The sequence below is a fragment of the Cornus florida genome, unplaced genomic scaffold (genome assembly GCF_030987335.1).
Source record: "Cornus florida cultivar Cherokee Brave unplaced genomic scaffold, ASM3098733v1 CherokeeBrave_3.0.0_Hap2_Chr07, whole genome shotgun sequence".
NCBI classification, from domain to species: domain Eukaryota; kingdom Viridiplantae; phylum Streptophyta; class Magnoliopsida; order Cornales; family Cornaceae; genus Cornus; species Cornus florida.
The window spans coordinates 19,333,562-19,358,664 of NW_026775577.1; the positions used below are offsets into that span (position 1 = coordinate 19,333,562).

The 25,103-nt window shown below is 34.9% G+C and overlaps 1 protein-coding gene and 1 long non-coding RNA gene across 3 annotated transcripts; one reads left to right on the forward strand and one right to left on the reverse strand.

The window, feature by feature from the left end:
• Positions 1-4,142: 4,142 nt before the first annotated feature.
• Positions 4,143-9,233, reverse strand: LOC132266700 (uncharacterized). Its single transcript, XR_009468659.1, has 2 exons — positions 4,610-9,233; positions 4,143-4,420 (listed from the first exon to the last, which is right to left on the reverse strand). It is a non-coding gene; the product is annotated as an uncharacterized LOC132266700 (long non-coding RNA).
• Positions 9,234-10,920: 1,687 nt separating this feature from the next.
• Positions 10,921-13,097, forward strand: LOC132266701 (uncharacterized). 2 transcript variants are annotated; one of them, XR_009468660.1, is made up of 2 exons: positions 10,921-11,508; positions 12,459-13,097. XR_009468660.1 is itself a non-coding variant. In XM_059767669.1 (2 exons), the coding sequence occupies exons 1-2, from the start codon at positions 11,250-11,252 to the stop codon at positions 12,705-12,707; spliced, it is 489 nt and encodes a 162-aa protein (XP_059623652.1). In that variant the 5' UTR covers positions 10,950-11,249; the 3' UTR covers positions 12,708-13,097. The 2 variants fall into 2 exon arrangements, 1 of the variants encoding a protein (XP_059623652.1); XM_059767669.1 differs by having other exon boundaries at positions 10,950-11,508; positions 12,478-13,097.
• Positions 13,098-25,103: the final 12,006 nt, after the last annotated feature.

The following is a 25,103-nucleotide window of genomic DNA, read 5'->3' on the forward strand; positions in this document are numbered from 1 at the left end:
GGTAGGTCTGTACTCGTACCCACTATATGTGCGTTCTGCATGTTGCCAACTATTCAGGTTGAGACAACCCTATAGTCTAGTGAGGTTCCTTTAGTGTGTGTGTGTGTGTGTGTGTGTGTGTGTGTGTGTGTGTGTGTATATACGAACTATTAGTTACTGTTGGATTGACTAGGATGTATACGTGTATCGAATCTCTGCTTGAACTGTAGTAGAGTATAATTTGTTTGTGGGCCTGACCCACCATTATTTTTCAGGTGTTTGTCAGGAGTAGATGTTGTTTGTGCTGAACGGGGATCAGTCTACTTCATTCTTCCGATACTACATAGGAGTTCCTGTATGATTCAGTTTCCTGATTTAGACAGTTATTACTGTCATTTGTTTAGTTTGGATTTTCAAGAGGTCCACACAGTATGGATTCCCGAGTTGTATTTTGGAGGATCAGTTGTATCAGAAGAATTTATTAATTAATGGAAATATATTCTGAGGTCTATTATTAGATTATCATTTTAGTTTCTTGTCAGTATTTTATTTAGTATTCTTTATTCTTTTGTACTCTGTGTTTGTTTATTGCCGATTTGTTTTTGATATCCCTGGGTATTCGGGCGTGCGCCTAGCCAACCTGCATTCGTAAATCCGGGGGTATCACATTGTATGCCTTAAAAAATAAATGATACACTAATTGGTATATTTTATATGAAAGATTTAACATCTGATAACATAGCATATTCTCAATAGAATGAGATTGAGATAATACTAGTTATGATAACAAAAGCCTAACTAACTTTTGTAGATGAAAATCTCAAATATAAATACTAGTCAAAGTATATCATTAGTTGAGATTGTAAGGCATCTTAATAACTGTGTTTAATTGCACATTTTCAATCCAAGATAAGATCACTGAAAAACAATAAATTGGGTAGTTGAGATATACCCTAAGTCCAATATTGCATAGATCGAGGTATCTAAATAAGTTGGAGGTGTAACTGTGATGCAATCTAGATGTGGGATATTAAAGACTTCAAATCCAATAGTGGATATGTCTTTTATATTAATGGTATAGTTGTATGTTTTTAATATAACTCAAAGTTAGAAATTTTGAATAAATCAAATAGGAAAGTCAATAAACTTCACCTATAGGACATTTCAAAGTAAGTCTACACATGTACCAATAAAGAAAAGGATATTGCTAACAATAAGTAATTTTAGGGCACAAAGTATACAGTTGCTCTCAATTGGAGAAATCTCTGCAGGGTGTAATATTTCTAAACACAACCTTGTAGCCACATATAAACTTAAGGTTGTACTAGAGAGCAATTGTACAGATTATCGAGAGGAATGGGGTTAAAGGCGAAAGCTAACGAGTCACGTTAATAGAATTCCAACATAGCTGACTGGAGATCCCAAGATCTAGGTTCAAAGGGACAACAGAAATTCTGAGTGACTCACTGGAAAGATATAAATCTTCTACCTATTTCTATGATGAGGCAGTGCTACCAACAGTGAGAATTAGGATAAGTTATGCTTTTAATGACTTTTATACCTTGAAAATTCAAGTGGGGTATGGTAGGATACTCTTAATAAGAAGTTACCTATATGAGTGTGAAATGGGCCACTTCTATGAGAACTATAAATGCTAAGTTTTTTGGAGCACTCATTGAATACTAGGGGTTGTTCAGGGCCAAAATGAACACAACAATGAGAGCCTATTTTGTGAGGAAGGGAATTGTGTGTTTGCTATTGTCTTGGTTTACATCAACGGCTGAATAGTTCAAGACATCATGTTCACTGGTTAGCCAGTAAATCCGATAGTAATGCACTAGGGAAGGTTCAAGGCCAAAAACTACATATCCCAATGCAGTAACTTTCTGACTATACTCTCTTTAGTGTCTGCGTGATCATTTTTTGCATTTAAGCAACCAATTTTCATTCATGTGGGGGATTGTTAGAAATTATGAATGAAAATTGTTTGATTAGTCATCAATAGATGTCTTTGACTGAACAGGTGTGATTACTGGTTGGTAATGTGCTGAAAAGATGCAACATAAAATGAACGGACATAACCTATTGAAGTGGATATGTCTAATGGTGAACAAACACAATGTGAACTATTGCAGCCTATTTGAGTGAATGTGTCAGTGGTGAACAGATACTATGTGAACCATTGCAACCAATTGGAGTAGTTGTGTCCGATGATGAAGAGACACATATAAATGGTTGTGTCCAGTGATGAAGAGACATATATAAATGGTTGTGTCCAGTAATGAAAAGACACATATAAATTATTGTGTCTAATGATGAAGAGACATATATAAATGGTTGTGTCTAATGATAAAGAGACACACCCAATCCGAAAGGCACTTTTATTTCTATAAATACCCCCTTGGACTGCCATTTGCAATTCGTTCAATTCAATTTTTTCTCTCCTTCTCTAAATTTGAACCCAACCCAAGTGGGTTCAAACCATAGGTCAAGTGGTCTGAGCCACTTAGACCCTAATCCAATTTCATCGAACCATATTAAGATTGGTCCAAATCATTTGGTTCTGATTGCATCCAATTTAGCATTTATATAATATAGATTCATTTTTGAGTCAGAGAGAGTATTATATGAAGAGGTTTGCCGTATCCACTAGTTTGTAGTGCTGCTACTGGTGGATATAGACCGTTGTATCATGGTAGTTAGACGCCACTGAATCCGTTAGCACCATAGCGGGGCAAATCTGTCTTGAGGATATAGTATCCAATATTAGTCTCGGTTCAGGTTTTTTATTTATTATTATTATTTTATTGCTTTAATTTGTATTTTAATTAAATATCGAGTTGAGTATTTAATTAATTATTTTTAACATATTATTAAGTGTCTCATGGCATATTAGTATAAGATTAGTGATATCTTAAATATCATTTGAAGCATATATCTTCCAATAGCGATTTGGTAGAGCCGCCTCGGATCCACCCCACTCGCGCTAAGGTTCAAAGCTGTAACCCGGTGACCGGCGGATTTGAGCAGGGTGACAAGCTTGTACCAATACCATGCACCATGGCAAGACCCATGAACTAGAACAAAGTGTTTCCCACTCTCCATTTCCTTGTTGTATTGTTGAACTCTTTTTAATTTTGTTATTGTGGAACATACATTACTGAATTCTTCATTGGACAAAGACTACAAGTTTGCCACCACAAAATGACTCGTACTACATAAAGCCCACCAAATTCTCTTGGATTGTTGTGCTGAGCTAATGTGAAACATTTTTTCACAAAACCTTCTTATGGCGTAATAAACGATTGTAAATGTATAGAAAAGTAGTTTAACAAAAAGTCGAGGTGATAGCAAAATTGTTTGTGGTATTTACATATCTTGGTATGCATTATGATTTTTATTATACTTAGTCTTGATTACACATGCATTTATCATACAATTCTTGGGATTTGATAGGCATGCCTAGACAGGTCATACTACAACCTAGCTTAGGCAGATGAGTTATTCTCAGTTTTTGATTGTATGAATTTTTTTAAAAAAATATTGTAATTATCATGCATTTTTACATATCATGTTTATAATTAGTTTCCCCAAATTAAATTCAATTAGCCGCATTTGTAAGGTTTGTAGTAAGGTCAATTCCCTAGCCTTCTTTCTATTATCTTTTGAATTTGTATTGAAATCAATTCCCTATTCTCTCTATTATATTTTCAATTCTATAGTTTAAAGTGATAAATAAATCAAACAAATAATAAATCATCTCCCAAATCAATCCCCATAAACTAGTAATTCTTGTTGTTCGACTATCCTACGAGGATTTATTGTTCTATCTTTATTCGTCCTATTGCAAGTGAGTGGTTTATAATTGACAACAATTAAAGAGACAATTGATGTGTGCTTAGATTTGTTAATTATAAACTGCTTGAAATAGGACGAATAGGATAGGAATATATAGAGGGTATTGAATCACAAGAATTGCTTGTTTAGGGCTATCAAGATTGTAAGAATACTTCATGCTTAATTATACAAAATGTGTTAAAAAAATTATTCAAAATAATAAAATTTTATTTTTATTTAGATATATGAAATATCAAACATGTGTATGATGATTGTTGATATTTAATACGGACACTATTTACTCCTTCATCTAAAAAGTGTCAAAAAAAAAAAAAAAAAAAAAAAAAAAAGGCTCATAATCTGGACCAGGGGTGGAATAATTCCGAGAAACAAACAGCAAAAGATAGAGATGCCAACACACTGGCAACTTGCATGTGGCGTGTTTAACGAGGCTGAATGGACAACGCTCGAACACATGTCGACCACCCATTTGTCAAACAAAAGTTGCCACTTCATACCAAACCTCAACAAGGAAACCATTCTTGCATCTGGGCCGTATTTTATTACAAGGAAACCCATGCAACTCCAGAGATGGCACCCCAACCTGTCAAATGAGATGTAATCCAGTCATCTAATCCATGTGTGGGTAAAGTTTTACAATATTCCAATACGATGGTGGACGGCCAAAGGGCTAAGCCATATTGCTAGCGCAATTGGGCGCCCATTACATGCTGATCCTGTCATCGAGAGCAGAGAAAAACTGAGATTTGTATGGAGATTGACTTGAACTTACCACTTTTGAAGTCCTTCCCTCTGAAGAATGGGGATGGTAGCACTGAGGAGATTCGTGTTGAATATTTGGGCATCCCAAAATTTTGTACATCATGCAGGTTAGTAGGGCATCCCTCATCCATTTGTCCACTGAAGAATGGACCCCTGCTACTGCTCATTTGCCACGGGCCCAATCAGATTGGATTACTGTACCACAAGAAAGAGAAGATCATCTCCTAGCAGCCCACGACATCCTGGAACTAATGAAGATCATACACCTACAACCATCACACCCATTACCAATTTCGAGGTGCAGCCTAACCCTTCATCCTTCACAAATATCTCCACAAGCAATGTATTTTCTCCTCTTGCCGACTCCCTTCATTGCCCAGCACAATCTCCCACAACCAAATCACATCTTAGTTCACCATCCAAAAACCTCTCTCTCATCCATGCTAAAAAGTTAACAAGAGCCAACCTGGATAATAGGCTCATGTTATGTGATCAACAGAGCTTTGACACAGCACTGAGTCCTCAACATTTGGAACTCTTGAGCAGGCACTACTCGATTGCAGAGGGTAATCCTCAAGGCCCTGCTGACCCCTCTAATGAAGAATCTGATTAGCTTTCCTCATCCTCCTCTCAAAGTATGACCTGCACAAACATCTTAAAAAGAAAGAAAAACACTGGTAAGAAGAAAAAGGCCATGAATGGGCTGCATATGCATGTATTTCCCTTTAAAGGGATTAGGCACCTAAAGGGAGCTTCTAAGTCCCTCTCTAATGGTTAGTCTGGCTACTTGGAATATAAGAGCCTTGAATAGCCTCCAAAAGCAGCTTGAGCTGCATGAAATAATTAGGTCCCACAAGTTGGATCTGCTGGTCGTGTTGGAAATAAGGGTTTCCCATGATAATATGTCATCCATTCACAAATTTGTAGCACCTAAATAGTCCATCATTCATAATTATGATTACTCTATTCTTGGTAAAATTTGGATACTGTGGAATCCAAATACAATTAAACTCTCAGTGGTGCTAGTTACTAGACAAGTCATCCACTGCTCTGTGTATCTTCCTAATAATCAGCATTGCTTCATCTCTTTTGTTTACGGTGCTAATACCTATATTGAAATAAGGGACTTACCGGCCTCCATCAAGCAATATGCTATTCTATTTTGTGATGCCCCTTGGCTGGTCCTAGGGGATTTTAATGTGATTATTAACTGCCATGGGAATTTTGGGGGTTCTCTTAGAAGGTCTTATGCAGTAGTTGAATTTAATGATTGTGTGATGGAATCTAAATTGGACGATCTAAGGTACACAGGTTTTCACTAAACTTGGAACAATCAAAGCCTAGGATATGCTAATATTGCGAAGAAGCTTGACAGAGCACTTATTAATTAAGAGCGATCAAAGGTATTCCCTATGTCTGATTGCACTTTTCTACCTCCCAGTCTATCTGACCACAGCCCATCCTTGTTGGGCTTGGCTCTTCTGCCCCAAAGAAGAAGTTACCTTTAAGATATTTCAATACTTAGGCCTCTAATCCTCATTTCATGCCTGCAATTGAGCAAGTGTGGGCTCCCTATGTCAGAGGAACGCCAATGTTTCAAGTGGTTCAGAAATTGAAGACTCTTAAAGGGATTATCAAACAAAGATGTAAAGTGGAAATTACACAAGCATCTGCACAGGTCAATCAGGCCAGGCAAACTCTATCTTCTTGTCAATAGCAGTTGGACGCTAACCCTATTGATATGAGCCTTAAACTTCTAGAAAAGGAGCTAATGCAACAACTCACTGCACTTTCCCTCTCTAATGAACATTTTATTAGGCAAAAATCAAGGATCAGATGGCTAAAGGATGTGGATAGTAACACATCTTCTTTTTTTTAAGGTTTTCAATTCCAAGACCAACAGGAGGAAAATTACATGTTTAATAGCAGTTGATGGCACTACCATTGATTAGGTTCATCTTATCAATTCTGAGATTGTATCCCATTTTCAGAATTTGCTAGGATCTTCTCCTCCCCCTTATTCTGGGATTTCACACTTGCAACCTCTAATCACAAAGACCATCCCATTACACTTCCATTCCATGCTTGTCTCCATTCCCACAGAGGAGGAAATACAAGCATGCTTCCTTTTTCTGAACAAAGAGAAATCCCAGGACCGGATGGGTATAATGCACATTTCTATCATGTTGCATGGCCAGTCATAGGTAGGGACAGTATTGATGGAATGAGATCCTTTTTCTTGAGTGGGAAACTGCTGAAGGAAATCAACAACGCTTATATTGCCCTAGTCCCTAAAGTACCTAACCGATCAACTCTTAATGACTTTCGCCCTATCTCATGTTGTAACACAATCTACAAATGCATTGCTAAGCTTATAGCTAATAGGCTTAAGCAAGCCCTACCTTCATTAATTAATCCATGCCTGAATGCATTTGTCAAGGGCCGACACATTAGGGACAATATTCTTTTAGCACAAGAGTTTTTTCATGGCTACCACAGGCACCTAGTTCCTCCCAGATGTGCTATCAAGGTCGATCTAATGAAAGCGTTTGACTCTGTCGGGTGGGATTTTATACTTGATTCCTCAACACTCTTTGGGTTTCCAGATACTTTTGTTGAGTGCGTAAGGGCTTGTATCACTACACCATCCTACACTATCTCTGTTAATGAGGAGTTCCAAGGGCACTTCAGCGGGGTTAAAGGGCTGAGACAAAGTGCTCCCATCTCCCCTCTTCTCTTTGTTATTGTTATGAAGGTATTCACTTCTATTACAAAGAGACACATCAGTGATAATCATTGTTACAAATATCACTCTAGATGCAGAACTCTGGCCATCTCCTACTTTACTTTTGCTAATGACCTTCTACTATTCTCCTATGGGGACTTGACCTCTATTTTTACTCTCAAGAATGCCATTGATCACTTCACTGCCCTTTCTGGACTCTGTATCAATAATCAAAAGAGTCGGTATTTTTTTTTTTTGGTTCTGGTATGAACAATGACATGGTAAATGACATCAAGTGCCTACTGGGCTTTGATCCGAGGGAGTTACCATTCAAGTACCTTGGTGTTCCCCTTGTTTCTACTACCTTAAGGGCGGCTGACTGCAGAGAGCTTATAGAGCAAGTCACAAGAAGAATTTGCCACTGGTTATCTAGTTTCCTATCTTACGCGAGTAGAATCCAATTGATACAATCGATTTTATATAGCATGGTCAACTACTGGATATGCCTATTTCTTTTGCATAAATCAGTTCTAACAGAGATTAATGGACTCCTACAGAATTTCCTTTGGTCTGGGACTGACTTCAAGTTTTCAGGGGCTAAGATTACTTGGCCTGCTGTTTGCATGCCCAAGAGTTATGGTGGACTAGGCTTCAAAAGTTTGGAAATTGCTAACACGGCGGGATGTCTCAAGCTTATTTGGAATGTCGTTTCCTTACATAGGGATAATATTTAGGTTAGATGGGTGAGGGTGCAGCTAATTCGAGGTAGGAATTTGTGGACTATGAACACACCTCGGGCGTCTTCTAGTAGTTAGAAGAAGCTTATACAGCTTAGATGGGTGACAAGGTCGATGATCAGGAAAAAGATTGGCTGTGGTTCAAAAACCTTTTTTTGGTATGACAACTGGCTTCAAGGTGGACCTCTTGCCTTCAGAGTAACCTCGGATTTCATCAGGGGCTCGCATATTTCAGTTGAACAGAAGCTCTCCACATTCTCTGCAAACAATAATTGGGATTTCCCGATTCTAATCTCTCAACACTTCCCTGACCTCCTGCTCCTTGACCCCCCAAACAGTTCACCTGATAAGGATGTGTGGATTCCCTCATCATCTGGAGATTTCTCGCTTAGCCATACAGTTACATGGCTAACTCCTCATCATCAACCTCGACAGTGGAGTTACTTGATTTGGAACTCATTCTCCATCCCGCGGTGCAAAATCAGTTTGTGGCTGGCTGTATAGAAATAGTTTCTCTACAAAGGACAGAAGATGTATGCAGTCATGCTCTGGATCTAGACTCTGCCTTCTTTGCCAATCGGTTGACGAATCCCATGATCATTTGTTCTTCTCGTGCACCTTCACCATACCGATTTGGAGTTTCTTATAGTCCAAGTGCAGATTTCATGCTTCGCATCTCACATGGGAAGAATTTGTCAACTGGGCATTGGTGATCTCACCAATAGAGGGTCGATCTTTGCAGAATTCAGTCAACAAGCTTGTCCTCTCCACCACTATCAATCGGATCTGGACCGAGCGCAATGAAAGGATCTTCCACCACAAGAGAAGCTCATAATCAAAAATTTTGAAGCAAACCACAAACATGGTTAAGCAGCGTCTCCAACTTTTCAGGGTTAAAGACTCAATCATTGCAAAGAGACTCGTCCTTGACTGGGATCTTCCTCAAGCATTCATTAGACCCCCACTGGAACCGGACTGAGCAAAGGAGGCTCTGCCTCTCTAATCTGAAGCCACCGGATGTTTTTGTTGTTAGAGATAAGATTAGTCTAGGGCAAAGACTATGAGCTCCTGTTTTGGGCTGGACTCGACAATGAGTCCTTTGTTTTTGTTCCTTACTGTTATGGGCCTTGCCCTTGTACATTTTTTACTCAATTTATATATTACGTCTTACCTTCCGGGAAAAAAAAAAAAAAAAAATTTGATTATATTTCATCCGTCGATCTGTTTCTAGACGATCAATCGCATCCATCCAATACTCCCAAACCTTTTATAAAAAGGCCTTATCTCGTACTATCATTATCATTATACGTATAAGCGTCGTCTATTTTCTCTATTTTATCTTTTACCCTGTTATTCCATCCACGTGTGGAAGATTTCTCCAACGCTTAGGTTGGATTTTGCGTCTGTTCCTCCTTCCTCCTTTTCTACTTGGTAGCTGCATTTAGTTAGAGAGTGGAAGGATATGGACGGGGGACTGGATGGATGGGTTGGGTCTGGTAGCCTATTTTTGCTGGGGAATTTGGAAGGCCATAAATAAGTTGGTTTTTGAGGGGGTGCGATAGGATGCTCATCGGGTTGCTTTGACGGCTTGTTCACAGTTTTAGGCATTTAAGAATGCTTCATCATCCTCTAGTGATTGCTTGTCTCCTGGGTTCTCTGATTCTTGCCTTTTGTCGCATTGTTCTTTTTCTTCTCCACGTTGGATGCCTCCAAGAGAGGGTGTGCTTAAATGTAATGTGGATGCATCGTTTTTGACTTCTTCTCATATTAGGGGTGGTGGAGCAGTTTTTCGTGATTATTTGGGCACTATTGTACAAGCTGTGGTATTTTCTCCTTTTCCTACGGCTAGTGCATCTTTTGCTGAGGCTATTTGTCTACACAAAGCTATTCTTTAGGCAGGTTCCTATTCTATTTCTCAAGTTTGGTTTGAACGTGATTCTAAGGTTGTGGTTCAAGCAGTGTGATGCTCCTGGGCCGACAGATCTTCATTCTATTGCCTTCGATATTCAAGTCGTGCTTCAAATCTCGCCTTAACCATGTTAATCGCAATGATAATGCCATTGCTCACGCAATCGCGAAGCTATCCAGAGACTTATTTCCTCAAGATTTGGCTCTTGTTCATGTCCTAGTAGATATTCTTGATTTGGCCGCTAAGGATTGTCTATCTTGCTAGTTAATGTTGTGGTTGCTTGCACGGTTTCCAAATGTTGTGTGCCCGCTTAGCTTTGGTTCCTTGGCCAGGATTAATGTTTTTGACTCATTCTTCTGTTTTGTCAAGAATGTGATCTTGACTATAAGGGGTGTTAGTTAGTATTGGTTGGCTTTGTGTTTGTTGGGGTTATATGTGTTGTTGGTTCTATGTCTTTGGCTGTTGTTCTTGCCTTTAGATGCCGTATGACGTTTGGTTTGTTTCTTGCCAAGATTGAAAAAAAAAAAAGGTGTAATTTGTTTTTGCCAGGATAAAAAAAAAATACTTTTTTTTTTCGGTAGATCTGTTGTTAGATTTGCAATATGATTTTAAAATATCGGTAATTCAATATGATTATATATATTTTTGACTTTTTTTCCCCGGTAAATCTGTTGTTAAATTTGCTATATGATTTTAAAATATCTGTAACTTATGATCTATTTTCTTTTTTATGTACTTCTTTAGTTAGTTTTGCTATATGATCTTAATACTTTAAAATATCATATATATATATATATATATATATATATATATATATATATATATATATATATATATACTAAAAAAATCATATTATTTTTACTTTTTTCCTGTAGATCTGATATATATATATGTAATCATATATTGTGGTGCCTTTTTTATCCTTCTTTTCTGGTAGAATTCCCTTTTTTTTTTTTTTTTTTTGGTGAGTTTCTGTCCATTTGTGACAGATCTTGCTATTTTAATTTTATAGTTTGTGTTTGTTCTTTTTCTTGGTATTTCTATTCGGTTTTTACAGGGACGGATATAGTGATTTTGATGTGTTTGTCTGAATTCTCAAGAAACCACATGATGAGTGTCACAAGAAGACATATACATATGGTTGTTTGTGGGCATCTATCTATGGTTGCTATGGCGTATAGATGCGTAAACTGAAGAGTCTGTTTGTAATCAATCATATCACGTGTATGATGATGGGATAGCTGGTTTTGTGTTTGGATGATGTAAAGCATCAGGAAGGATGGCTCAGGATTCATTGATATTGTGTGATCCACCGACCTTCGCCATGACAGGTGCGCTTGCATGGCAGGTCACCCTTACCCTAATAAAAATATTCATTTTTTTGGTTTCCGGGGGAGGTCGCACGGGATTTTGCCCGGGGTCTCCTCCACGGTGTGTTGTGTGTGTCTTTGTGTTGCTTTTCCATCTTCTTTCCTTTTGGCTCCTGGTATCTCTATCTGATATGAAGGATCATGATCAAAGCAACGATACATCTTCAGGTACACAATCTTTAATTCAACTACTTAGTGAAAGAAAGAAAAAAGCTTTAATTTTTCATTAATTATGAATCATTAGACACAAAACTTTTTTTTTTTTTGACCCAACCATTTGGATTAGTGTATTATTATCACATTTCCGAAAAATTATTTTTTCAATAAGCTTTTGCCTTCTTTTTATCCGTTATTACTCAATTCATCTCAACTTAGTTCTTCTTCAAATTGTAGAATTTTATTGATATGCATCCAAGTCCTTAACTGTGTTAATCATCATACATCCATTATGAAAATATTTTGAGCCATGTCGGAGAGTTTTATATGAACTGACTGATGGTAAATCAAACATTTTTTATTTCAATAGTCCTCAACTTATCAATACTATTTTATATAAATAGTTAATAGTCTATCCGAAATTTATTCTAGTACAGAATTAGCTCCAAACAAATGAAGTAATGGAGGGACACAACAAAATGGATTGCACGATTTTGTATGTATGATTGCTGTATCTCTCAAATTTTAGTATCTATATATTCATTTGCTAATATGCTGGCTGGATGCATAAACTTAAAACTGAAACTATGCAACTCGATCTCTAAGTTGTCAAAATCTTCAAACTTTGGGTGCCTCCAATACGTGCATGGTACAATTGTTATATCCTGCAAATTCTTTCCGTTTATTCGTGCCAGTTATGTCTCCATTTGTTATGTTTCTTGGCCATCATTAATTTGTTGGGAAGCTTCAAATTTGTTCAGTTTTACAATCCTTGTGCAATTGTGAACTATATAAGAACTGATTGAGTAGCAATTGTCGCAAAGTGTAATCCAGTTCTTGTATTTGTAGTTATCATTAGGTTGATGTGTTTTTTATATGTAAGAAAAAGTTTGCTTTGGCTTGTATTCTGGATGGGTTTTTTTTTTTTTTTTTTGCTTCTTGGAGATGACCAATGCTTGCAGCGGTCCGGTCGTGGTGAAGGCAAAGCTGAAGAGCTGAGGAAGTACTTGTCAACTGTAGTGGAAATTCTACCTCACTTTATTCATGGACTTGGAGGACATGCCAATCCTTTCTGCAACTCTCTTGTAGTTGTCAGAGAAACTCATCAGACTCGCGACGACTACAATTGCATTGGTACAATTGTTATTCATGCCAATCCTTTTTTGCCATCATTAAATTTACAATTCTCTATGTTTGTTTTATATTTTTGATAGAGAACTGATTTTGATTATATTTTGAAGTTCTTGTATTGTATCATATACTATATGTTTTATGGTTTTTCTTAGTAGATGTATGTAAGAAAATGTGGGTTATGGCTGTATTCTGGTTAGTTTGCTGCCTGAAAGCTGATTTTTGTGGAGAGAGCAGTTTATTATTGAGCTGCTTGTGAGACACAAGCAAAGCTCTGCAAGTGTTTAGCTGTGGGATCAAATGGTGGAGCTGTTCAACAAATAGTTGGATCTGTCTGACTCTTCCTACTGTTGGGCATGACAAGCTTTTATATGATCAATCGAGGTGATAGCAAAAATTTTTGTGGTATTTGGTAGGTCTTATTTGTACTTGGTATGCATTATGATTATTATTATGCTTAGTTTTGATTACATGTGCATTTATCATACAATTTGGGTATTGTAGTTATCATGCATTTCTAATATCATGGTTATAATTGTAATTAACCATAGTTGTGAGGTTTGTGTTGAAGTCCATTCCCTAGCATTCTTTCTATTATATTTTCAATTTGTAGTAAAGTCGATTCCCTATTCTCTCCATTATATTTTCAATTTATTTACTGTTTTATACAATATCAATTCTATAGTTTTAGAGTGACAAATCAAACAAATATATCTCCTCCTAAATCAAACCTACTTGATTGTCAGAAATTTGTAATTCTTGTAATTCTTATAAGGATTCATTGTTCTATCCTAAAAGGATTCATCCTATTGTGAGCGGGTGGTTTATAATTGACATCAATTAAGGTGACAAATTGATGTATGCTTAGACTTGTGGATTATAAACGGCCTGGAATAGGATGAATCCTTATAGTATAAGAATATATAGAGGGATATATGACTTGTTTATGGCTATCAAGATTGTAAGAATACTTCCCGTTTGATTTAGTAGATAATGATTTGTCACTGAAGTTGCATAAAAACTTAAAAACAGTGAATAAATTTGAAAGATAATAAAAACTTAGAGACAGTGGATAAATTGGAAAGATAATAGAAGCTAGTGAATTGATTTCAATACAAACTTCATAAATGTGGCTAATTGTATTTAATTTGGTAGAATTAATTATATATATAACCATGATATGTAATAATGCATGATAACAAATCAAAAAATTCACACAATCAAAAGCCAAAGTTCCCGTCTTGAAACAAATTTATGGATTTTATGCTTAAACAAATTTATGGATATTATGTTGGAAATAGCTTTTACATAATCAGATAGATAATTTTTAGAAAAACAATTCATTTTTTTTTTTTTTTTTGTTAATACATATGTGACATAGTATGATATTTTTCTTTTATTATTGTTTGATATTTATTTTTAGATCACCAAATCGAATTTCACCATTCTAGACTTTTGTATAAGTCATTCTAATATATATATAATTAAACATATATATTATACATATAATAAAATAATGTTTTATTATATATTATGATATATATAGAGTGCTTAAAAGTTAATATTATTATTTATATAAAATAAAAAGGAATAATTTTACTTACCTTCCCTGAGGTTAGGTATAATTACAGGCGGTACCCTTTACGTTTATAAAATTACAAAAACCTCCCTTCAATGTGACCGGAGTTAAATTCCGGTGACATTCTTGTCAAATGACTAAGATACCCTTATTATATAAAATAAAAAATTATCAAAATGCAAATGATAAAAGCTACCCCCAATTACAGAATTGAACAACCAAACTTCAGCATCGGCATCCTTGCTCACCGCCGGTCGGTCTCGCTGTTGAGATAGTGCATTGCCGCCGCCATTTCAGCTCACTTTGTCACCGGATCAGAGCACCGCGTCACCGCCTAGCTCACTAGTTCACCGTCGGTATCTTGAGTCGCTAGGCTCGCTTTCTCTTTCTACAGCCCCTGTGATCTCCGACAGCAGATCCGTCATCCATCATCATCTACAAGAGTCTGTGCACGCCGTTCCGAGCTCGCCATCCTTCACCGCCGTTCCGAGCTGCTTACACGCCATTTAGACCTCAAGCCGGTAAGCACGGATAAGAGCATCACCACTGTTCAATTCAGACCCAGTCCTTGCTGTCACCGTCATCGGAATAACCACTATGTTTATCGCAGCCGGAATCGCGACTTTTCCTGTAGCTGTTCGTCGCCACACTCTGCCGTCACCGAGGCACTGCCATTCTTTCTCGCCGTCGACTGAGCACATCCTTGCTCATCTGCCGTCGCCGGAATAGCGACTCTCATTGTCCGTCACCACACTGCCGACTTTCATCGGAGGGGGCTAAGTGTTACGACGGAGCAAACCTTGAGGGAGGACGGTGTAATATTTGAAACGTAAAGGGTACTGCCTGTAATTACGCCAAATCTAAGAGGAGGTAAGTGAAATTATCCCAAATAAAAAATATATAATTTATAAAACGGTTTCTTGTAGAACTTTATACCTAGCCTAATTGTGAAAAAATAAAAAAATAAAAAACTAAACCTTTATGTTTGGTCCAATTTGATGGTTTAAACTGGTTTTTTGTGCCCCTAATAGTCTATTGGTTGGTGGAGAAATCATGTAAAATGTGATACTAGAGGAAATATTTTATATATTTGTCCAATTGTGAACATTTTTTTTTAGGGGATAAATTTTTATTTCTTTTGGATGACTAGCTTTGTAGATCTGTTAGCTCAAGATTGGTAAAAGCACTCAGATCCGCTTGTTTTTTATTTGAGAGGATGGTGGTGGTTCGAGTCCACCCGGGTCTTGTTTTATTATAACATTTTTATTATCTTTTGATTTGAGAGGATGGATGATATCCGCGGAGACTATTTCCAAAATCTTTTTGCTGCCTTTCCATGTTTGGATGATTTAACTTTTTGGAATTTGCTGACGCCTAAGTGGACTCTAGCAATGAACCGTGAGCTGCTGCGTGAGGGGACCAGTGATGAACTTTGTTTGCAGTGGCAAGCATCGGGCCGTATAAAGCCCCAGGCCCAGATGGATTCACTTCTTTGTTTTTTTAGACTAACTAGGATGTGCTTAAGATGGATCTCGTTAAAGGTTTCAATTCCTTTCTGAAAAGCAGTTTCTTACCCACATGTCTAAACTCCACCAATCTAATTTTAATCCCAAAAGTTTCTCACCTTACTTCAATGGTGAATTTCAGACCAATTGCACTATGCAATGTGGCATATAAGATTTTTTTGAAAACCCTTGCAAATAGACTCAAACCTTTTCTTCCTCTCCTTATTAACGAATCCCAGAGCGCTTTCGTCCTTAACCGCCTAATTCATGATAACATTGTGATTGCTCATGACCTTTTACATGTTCTCAAATTGAAAAAACATGGTGATTCTTGTTACATGGCTGTTAAATTGGATATGGCAAAGGCTTATGATAGAGTGAACTGGTCTTTCTATGCAAGTTCATGAGTTTGTTGGGGTTTCATCAAAGATGGGTTAATTTAATTATGGAATGCATTAGCACTGTTTCATACTCTGTGCTATTAAATGGAGAAAAAGGAGATTGTTTTACTCCTTTCAGAAGCCTGCGACAAGGAGATCCCATTTCACCATACTTGCAACAAGGAGATCCCATTTCACCATACTTGTTCCTTTTTTGGACTAAAGGTTTATCCCTGCTATTATGTTCGAGAAGGAAAAAAAATTTGGGGCTGAAAATGGGTCGGGGTTGCCCTCAAATTTCTCACTTACTATTCGCCGATAACACCCTACTTTTCTGTAAAGCTGCAAATTCTTCTAAAGTGCAGTGCATTAAATCTGTCCTCAATTACTACGAAGCTTTAACAGGTCAGTTAGTAAATCTGGACAAATCTTGTTTGTATTTTCCTCCTAATTCTCTTTCAGCCCTTAAAGATACAAACGTTGGGTTTTCAGAATGTTGATTGGTGCAATAAGTACCTTGGGTTGCCTTCCTTTATGCGCAAGTCCAAGGTCATAACTCTTAACTTTATCTCAGACAGGGTTGCTTCAAAAACCAAGCTGCTTAAAAGTATGTCTAAGGCCGGCAGAGAAGTGATGGTGAAATCGATTCTTTCGGCTCTCCTAACCTTCTCTATGCAATGTTTTAAACTTCCAAAGCATAATTGTAAAAAGCTTACCAATAATCTCCTCAACTTCTGGTGGAGTGGTGAAGAAAAATTCAATAAAATTAAATGGATCAACTAGGACACCCTTTGTAAATCCAAGAATGAAGGTGGACTTGGTTTTAAGAATGTTGAGGCCTTCAATTTGGCCCTTCTTGATAAACTTGCATAGCGAATGGGAATCGGTGATGATACTTTGCTCTTTAAATCCTTCAAATCGAAATACTTTAAAAATTGTAACTTTGTTGATGCTCCTCACAAATCAAGTGCTTCTTAGGTCTGGAAGAGCATTCTTTCGGCAAGAGAGATTATTAGAAAAGGTATGAGATAGCGTATTGGGGACGGATCCAAGGTTAATTATTGGAAGGACGACTGGCTTCCTGTCGCTTCAAACTTCTATGTTTCTTCAAAGAATTTAGCAGCCAATTTTTCTTCTGTTGCAGACCTTATTAATCATTCCTTACAAAGTGGAAGTCATATTTAGTCTGTCAATATTTTAATCTACGGGATCAGTCTATCATATTACAAATTCCCTTCAATTTAACGGGGGAAGCTGATTGCAAGATTTGGGGTCCTTCCAAGGATGGCAAGTTTTCGGTTAAAAATGCCTACCATGTTGCATTATCTGTTCTTTCTTCTAAGCCTTGTTTTGTTTCTACTAATGGTTGTAGTTTTGATCCCGTCCGCGGTGGTTTGTGGAAACAGGTGTGGAAAATTCGCGCTTATAAGAAAATTTAATTATTCCTATGGCAGTGCATTCATGAGTGCAACCTGTGAATAATTTGCTTTTCTTTCTTGGAGTCTCTGAAATGTCTTCTTGTCCATTTTGTGAATTGAAGGTTGAGACGGTTGATCACCTTCTCTGCACCTGTCCCTTTGCTTGCATGGTTTGGAAACTTAGCCCATTTAGAATTGATTTCAGTACTGATTTTCCTTCTTTTTGGCCAAAAAGGTGGTTAATTCATTGTTCGAACTGGAACGTGACTGAGACTACGGATGCTTGTTTAAGCTTAGCAGCTTTTCTCTGTTGGACCATTTGGAAATGCAGAAATGATCTCATTTTTAAGCAAAAACGATGGCATCCTTTTGACGCTGCTCAAAAAGCTCATATTGCTTTTCAAGAGTTCCAAGAGATTTGACGGCAGAATCAACTGTTGTCACCTTCATCATCTCCTTCTATTTTTTTGCCTTAGCTTTGGACAACACCGGTGGATGGATATTTCAAACTTAACTTTGATGCAGTCTTCAACTCAGTTAAAAAGACTTGCGGGGGAGGTATGATTCTCAGAAACCACCTTGGACATCCCATTAAGGTGGCTTCAGTTTTTATTGAGAATGTTAGTTACCCTCCTCTAGCTGAAGGACTTATACTCATGAATCTTTACTTTTTGTTAAAAATTGGGGGTACAAAGATGTGATTGTGGAGGCCTTAATGGTTATTTTTAATGATGTTAAATTTCTTAAGGTCTGTGAGGGTTCTTCCCTTACTTGGGTTTCTCGTCGGGAAAATGTTGTAGCTCATGTTTTGAGCAAGAAAACTCTTTTAGCCGAATGTGGCGATTTTGAGTGGAGCATTTGGCTCCAGTGGCTATTAGATGCTCTCTTTCCTTGAAATTGCTTGTATTTGTGATTTTAATAGTGATAACATATATATATGTGTGTATGTGTGTGTGTGTGTGTGGTATTAAGAAATTGGGTTATTGAATTTTTAGCTAACTATAAGGATAAAAAATAAATAATAAATAAAAGGAAAGGAAAGGAAAATAAAAAGAATAGGGCGAATTGCAAAAAATGAATCTTTTTGGCCAAAAATTCCCCTTAACTATCCCAATGTGGTATTTTTAACTGATGTTTGTTTAAGTGATTCTCTGAGGACATTTTTTTGGACAAAGTTACCCCTTAACAAATTATTCTTCAGACAATTTATTTATTTTTTCTTTCTTTTTCCACGTCAAGCAAGCCTCCTTCTCATTCATTCAAACACAAAGCTAACAGCAAATTGAGAAACCCAGTTGTTGAAAATTTATCTTTCAACACTACTTGGACAACATGACATGTAAACCATAGTTGAGGCCCCAAGAATACTCAGCTATATTTATTTAATTTATGACTTGTTTTTATTTTTTTATTTTTATTTCATGTAATTGAGCAAATCATTTGCATATAAAAAATGTTATGCTTCCTTTGGTTTCTTACCATCTTAATAATAATAATTAAAAAAAAAAAAAAAAAGCTTAATAATAAGAGTGAGTAAACCTTCCAAAAATTACCCCTTATACTTCGTTCATATGGTATGTAATTTTCGTGTAGTAAGTGGTGGAATGAAAACAATTTTAGAGTAGTAGTTGGTGGAATCAAAACAATACATGATGAGATGATAAATGTCCTATATGATTAATTAGATTCTTGTGAATTGAATAAAGGGCAACGATGTCCTTTCAAATTAAAAGCGTTAATATTTTTAGGTCTTTAACTTGAGTATATCAACTACAACAATTTAGTCTCAAAAAGTTACTTTGGGATATTTCGTGTTAAGTAATTTTTTTTTTTTTAAAAAAAATAAATAAATAAAATCAGATTTGAAAAAGAAATTATATTACTTTTTAATTGCCAATTTTAGTCCACTTACCTTATAGTAGCATAATTCAATTAAGGAAAAGAAAGAAATTGGACTAAGGAAAAATGACAAATTATTAGTTATTTTCCTTAAAATAATTAATTGTTATAAGCTACTAAAGATCAAGTCCATTGAAGGAGTTCTTGAGGTGCTTAATTTTTCCATCTTCTATTCCAACGCCATGGTGGATTTTTACTCTCCTATGCGGTTGTACTCAATTTTATTTTATTAATTATACATAGCTTAAATATGTTTTTATTGACTTTCCATTTTTTTTTTTTTTTTTTGGAATTTTTCTTTGCTGTTTCACATTCCTTGCTTGATAGAGAGAAAGAAAATAAATAAATAAATAAATTGTCCGAAGAATAATCTATTAAGGGGTAATTTCGTCCAAAAAATTCCCATAAATAATCACTTAAACGAACATAAGTTGAAAAAACTCCCTTTTGATAGTTCAGGGGAGTTTTTTGCTAAAAATATTCATAAGATTTTTTTTGTAACCGACTAATAGTCTAGGGGGATTTTTTGCAATTCGCCCAAAAGAATAAACAAAAAGGTATAGATATAAATATACATAAATTTTTTAATGCTATAATAGATTATTAAGTTTGTAATTATATATATATATTTCTTAAATCTTGATTATTGAGTAATTAATATATGGATAAGTAAATATTACTCAATAATCAAGATTTAAGAAATATATATATATATATATATATATATATAATTATATTATTATATTGTGCATTAATTTTAGAACTGGTGGACTTGTTAACAGAATACAAGATGTTATAACTTGCGGGGAAAAAAGAAATTATTATTATAGTGTAACTCAGATTCTCTCTTGTAACCGAGATGATTCTGAAGAAATTTAGAAACTTTTTTTAAATTTGATTTCATAATTATATTTGTACTGACAAGTGGTTAACTCCATAGAATGAAGGAGAGGAGAGAAGAGCCATGCTTATTGTCTAAAGAAAAAAAGTAAAGGATGGAAGAAGGACACACTCTTTCTAGTTCACCATTTTTCATCCATCCAAAATACTGAAAATAGTATGCAAGAGAGAAGGAAAATGAAAGATATTTATAGCGTATGAGAGTGACATTTAACTTAAATAATGAGTGTGTAATGAAAATAATTAACATAATAAGAAGGAAAAAAAAAAAAAAAACCTTCATTAATAATGGACCGACAAAAAATACCCATATTTTTACTATTCCTCTATTTATTTCTCCATTTTTCTTACCAAGTCAAAAAAAATTTCAAACCTTGGAAGGAAATAATGAAATTTAATAAGAAAGGGCATTCTTTACATCATTCTTTACATTCAGTACTCCTTTTTTATTTATTATTTTTTGTCAATATTCAATTGGTTCGAATTACAACCTAAGTCATACAATCTTTTTTAATGGGTGTCGCTTTCACGCTCTGAGCGCACTCCTGCTCTTATTCTTATTATGTGTGATTTAAATTTTGCTACTTTTTCTCTAATTCTAACTCCCGCTTTATGTGATTTAGATTAAAAATTTACAACTATGTTAATCACATTCAAGTGGTTTTTGATCCCCCCAAAAAAAATAAAAAAAGAAAAAAAAAGAAATCATCAATATCAAGAAAAAAAACCGTCATTAATAATGGACTAACGAAAAATACCCTTATTTTTACTATTCTTCTATTCATTTCTCCATTTTTCTTACCATCAAAAAAAATTCTCAAACCTTGGAAGGAAATAATGAAATTTAATAAGAAAGGGCATTCTTTAACGTCATTCTTTATATTCAGAGCGCTTTTTTTTTTTTTTTTTTTTCAATGGGTATCGCTTTCACGCTCTGAACATGCTCCTATTCTTATTCTTACTATGTGCAATTTAAATTTTGTTACTTTTACGCTCACGTTTTAGTTCTAACTCCCGCTTTATGTGACTTAAATTAGAATTTTACAACTATATTAATCACATTCAAGTGGTTCTCTATCCCAAAAAAAAAAAAAAAAAAACATCAATATCAAGACATTGTTGTCACTACCATTAGAAGAATAAGAATTGAAAAAACGTAATAAACTAGTCTTAGATGAAAGGGAATGCCGGCCAACATAAACAAGAGCTCATGGTTCTTGTCCTATCTTCGTGAGCTTTCGTGTGGTGCAAATAGAGAAGATGAGATAATGTCCACTCTTTCTCATGAAAAAGGAAAAAAGATATGGTTTCTGAATTCTTTATGCATCTAAAATATTGGTAATCTGAATATGATGTTGTCTTTTTAGAAATTGTTACGGGTCGGATGTATATGTGAAATATAAATCGTTTCGGCCGTGTCATATATATATAGTCAAATTATATCATTTTCATTTTTTAACAGTAATATTGCCAAGCTGTTTTTTTTTTTTTTTTGGGTTAAATGTCGAAATGGAGTTGGAATGAGTTGATTTTCTATGGTTACGATTATAATTTTCTCATTTTAACCACAAATATAATAACATCCTTTTCCTTTTATTTCCTCAAACATATTCCCAATACACATCAAAAACTAGTATGATGCCTTATAGACTCAAAGTTTTAACTTTTAATTCTCTCTTCATTATTTTGAGTCTTTTTTTTTTCTTTTTTTTTTTTCCAATTTTAATTCATATATACATCAATTCAATCCTTGTGTCTCATTCATAAAAATTGACCTCGTTTGTAATTCTCCTTCAAGATATCGTGAATGATGGTGACACTGCAACTATATTTGTCAATTCCCTAGACAAAAAGGAATAATTTTAACCTTGAAATTGAAATAAATCTTAAAATCATTCAATTATTTATCGCCATGGTAATATTACAAGTGGAACTTGTTCCACATTGGATTTGAATGAGAGTTGAAGTGTGTATAAATTGGTGAGTATGCAGTATTACCCAACAACTTGAGTTTTTGTGTAAATGGATAATCGTCTATCTGTTACCGTTAGTATCAGAGTCTGACCCAATTCTTAATCCGGTGTTACGTCAAGCATCCAAGTCCTACCCTGGATAAATAGGATGGTCCGACCGCAACCCAAAAAAAAAAAAAAAAAAAAAAAAAAAAAACCATAACAAAAAGTATATAGAACAATTTTCCCTATACACATCAAAGGCCAGGTTTTAACTTTTAATTATCTCTTCATTATTTTGAGTCTTTTTTTTTTTTTTTTTTCAATTTTAATTCATATATACATCAATTCAATCCATGTGTCTGATTCATAAAAATTGACCTCCTTTGTAATTCTCCTTCAAGATCATTGTGAATGATGGTAACACTGCAACTATATTAGTCAATTTCCTAGACAAAAAGGAAGAATTTTAACCCCGAAATTGAAATAAATCTTAAAGCCATTCAATTATCTATCTCCACGATAGTGTTACAAGTGGAATTTGTTCCATATTGAATTTAGATTGGAGTTATCTAACAATTGAACTTTTGCGTAAATGAGCAATCGCTCATTCATTACACGTCAAGTGTTCGGGTCCTACCCCAAGTAGGTATGGTAGCCCGACCACAAGAAGGAAAAAACCTTAACAAAAAGTTGAAAGAAAAATAATTTTAATTTGGAATCCGAACTCTAAAATTCAAGAAAAGATGGTTTAAATTTGATTCTTCTTTATTTCTAAATCCAATCAGCTACTTTATTTTCTGAAAAGTTGTTATTTTTTATAATTTTTTGAAAATAATTATTTGTTTTCTATGTCTTTTAAAATTATTTTTTGAGTGACAAACGAAGTGGACCGAATAATTTTCACATTTCTTTTTCCATAAAATTGAAATAACACACCATTTGAGAGAAAAAAAAAATGTCAGCCAACTATGTGGAAGATAGGGATTAGAAAAAGTGACAACCAAACACACCCCAACATATATATATATTTTCTTTTACAATTAAAACTCTCAAAAATTTGTACAAAAACTTATTTGATTGATAGTCTCAAAAAATTATTTTGTGAAAACTCAGAGATTGTTTGGTTTGTAACTTTGAAAACAATTCTCAAGAATTCAAAGAACATAAAACAATTTTCAGATAATAATAAAAGATAGTTCTCTAAAGCCTTTTTTATAACAGAGTTCTCAGAATACAGTCTTTAGAATACTTAACCAAGTTGAATTTTTTATACAATTTTTAAAAAATAAAAAACTGTTCTTAAAGTTACAAACCAAACAGACCCTCAGTTACCAAAATGTTTAGTTTTAGAAAATTATTTTCTATCTTTGAGTCTTTAAAATTATTTTGAGTGACAAAAGAAACGGACCTTTTAATTTTCATATTTCATTTTTTAATAAATTTGAAATAACACTCCAAAGAAAGATGGGGATTAGAAAAACTGACAACCAAACACCCCCTCCTCATGAATCATGATAAATATTCGAAAAAACAATTCACACACACATTCAAAACATTGTTTTGGGAACAATTCATCAGCACCCCATCATAGAAATTAGTAACTTAGGTGGATGTGTGACCTGGTCAGCTCACTTTTGTACTCCAAATTGGAGGCCAACAACCACAAAAGTTTTATGCTTTATTACCAAAATATAAATGTCCACCAAGACAATAACAATATTAGTACTCACCAACGGACATTGGTCTTGTTTTTTATATATTAGGTTGGTCTTTTATTTCGTAACAGCGGTCACATTGGTCTTATAATTGGTCCTGTTACATTTTGTAGTTGTTAAGAGATTTGAGATTTGAGAATCTAATAAATAAAAAAATGACATGATATAGTGTTACGTCAGTTGACACGTGATAATTTTTCTTCACCGTTTGTTGAATGTCGACAAGAATAAAATTATTGTTCATATAAAAATTATCCATTTCTTTGCAAACTTGATAATCACATAATTATAATTTATTAATTATAGATTAGTGATTTGAATTTAAAGGGAATAAAATCTTTACACTCAAAAGATTTTTTATTTTAATATTATTTATTTTTCAAGTAAAGCTACTTACACATGCCTATATTTTTACTTAGACTCGAATTTCGATCTCTCGTTAAAAAATAAGGGTTTAGAATAGTTGGCGCACTAGCATTCAAGTTCTGATCCTCTTAAACTTAGTAAATGAATTTTAAAAATGTATTGAATCCGCACCGAACTCATCCGAAAAAACTACTCCTCGAATGAGACCCGTGCCCACACTCAATTTCTTTTTTATTTCATTTGTTTTGGGAAGTTAGCCCACCCAATTTCTTCTATTCATGATATATATATATATATATATATATATATATATATATAACCTGACAAATAGTAAAAGCACATCAAGACATACAATCCTGCAAAGCAATAAATATCAAACTGAATCTGAACAATAGTCACATTCTTTAGTATATGAAGTTTGGACAGCAGTGGAAGAGCATGGGCTCAACATGATGATAATAAATAAATGGAGTAAATAAATAAGTGCTGGTGGGACCCATCTTGTATACGGTCAGATACTCTGACTCTTGGAGTCTGGACCCAAACTTTCTCTCATTTTTCTTTCCCTCCCATAATTGTTGAAAATCAAACACTAACAATCTCTCTATTTGCCCTCAGCTGAACGCTGGTTTGGTAGCTAAAACAAATTTCATTCACCCAAAACAGCTCTCTCTCTCTAAAACTTGATCGATCTTTCACAAGTACTTTCTCTCTCTACCGCTTCCGCGAGGTATGTACAATAGTTGATAATCCTATCTC

Excerpts from the sequence above, each read along its gene's own strand:
- LOC132266701 (XM_059767669.1), top strand. The coding sequence starts at position 11,250 with ATGGCTCAGGATTCATTGATATTGTGTGATCCACCGACCTTCGCCATG. Across the intron at positions 11,509-12,477 it reads AAGCAACGATACATCTTCAG|GCAAAGCTGAAGAGCTGAGG; the intron begins GTACACAATCTT and ends GTCGTGGTGAAG.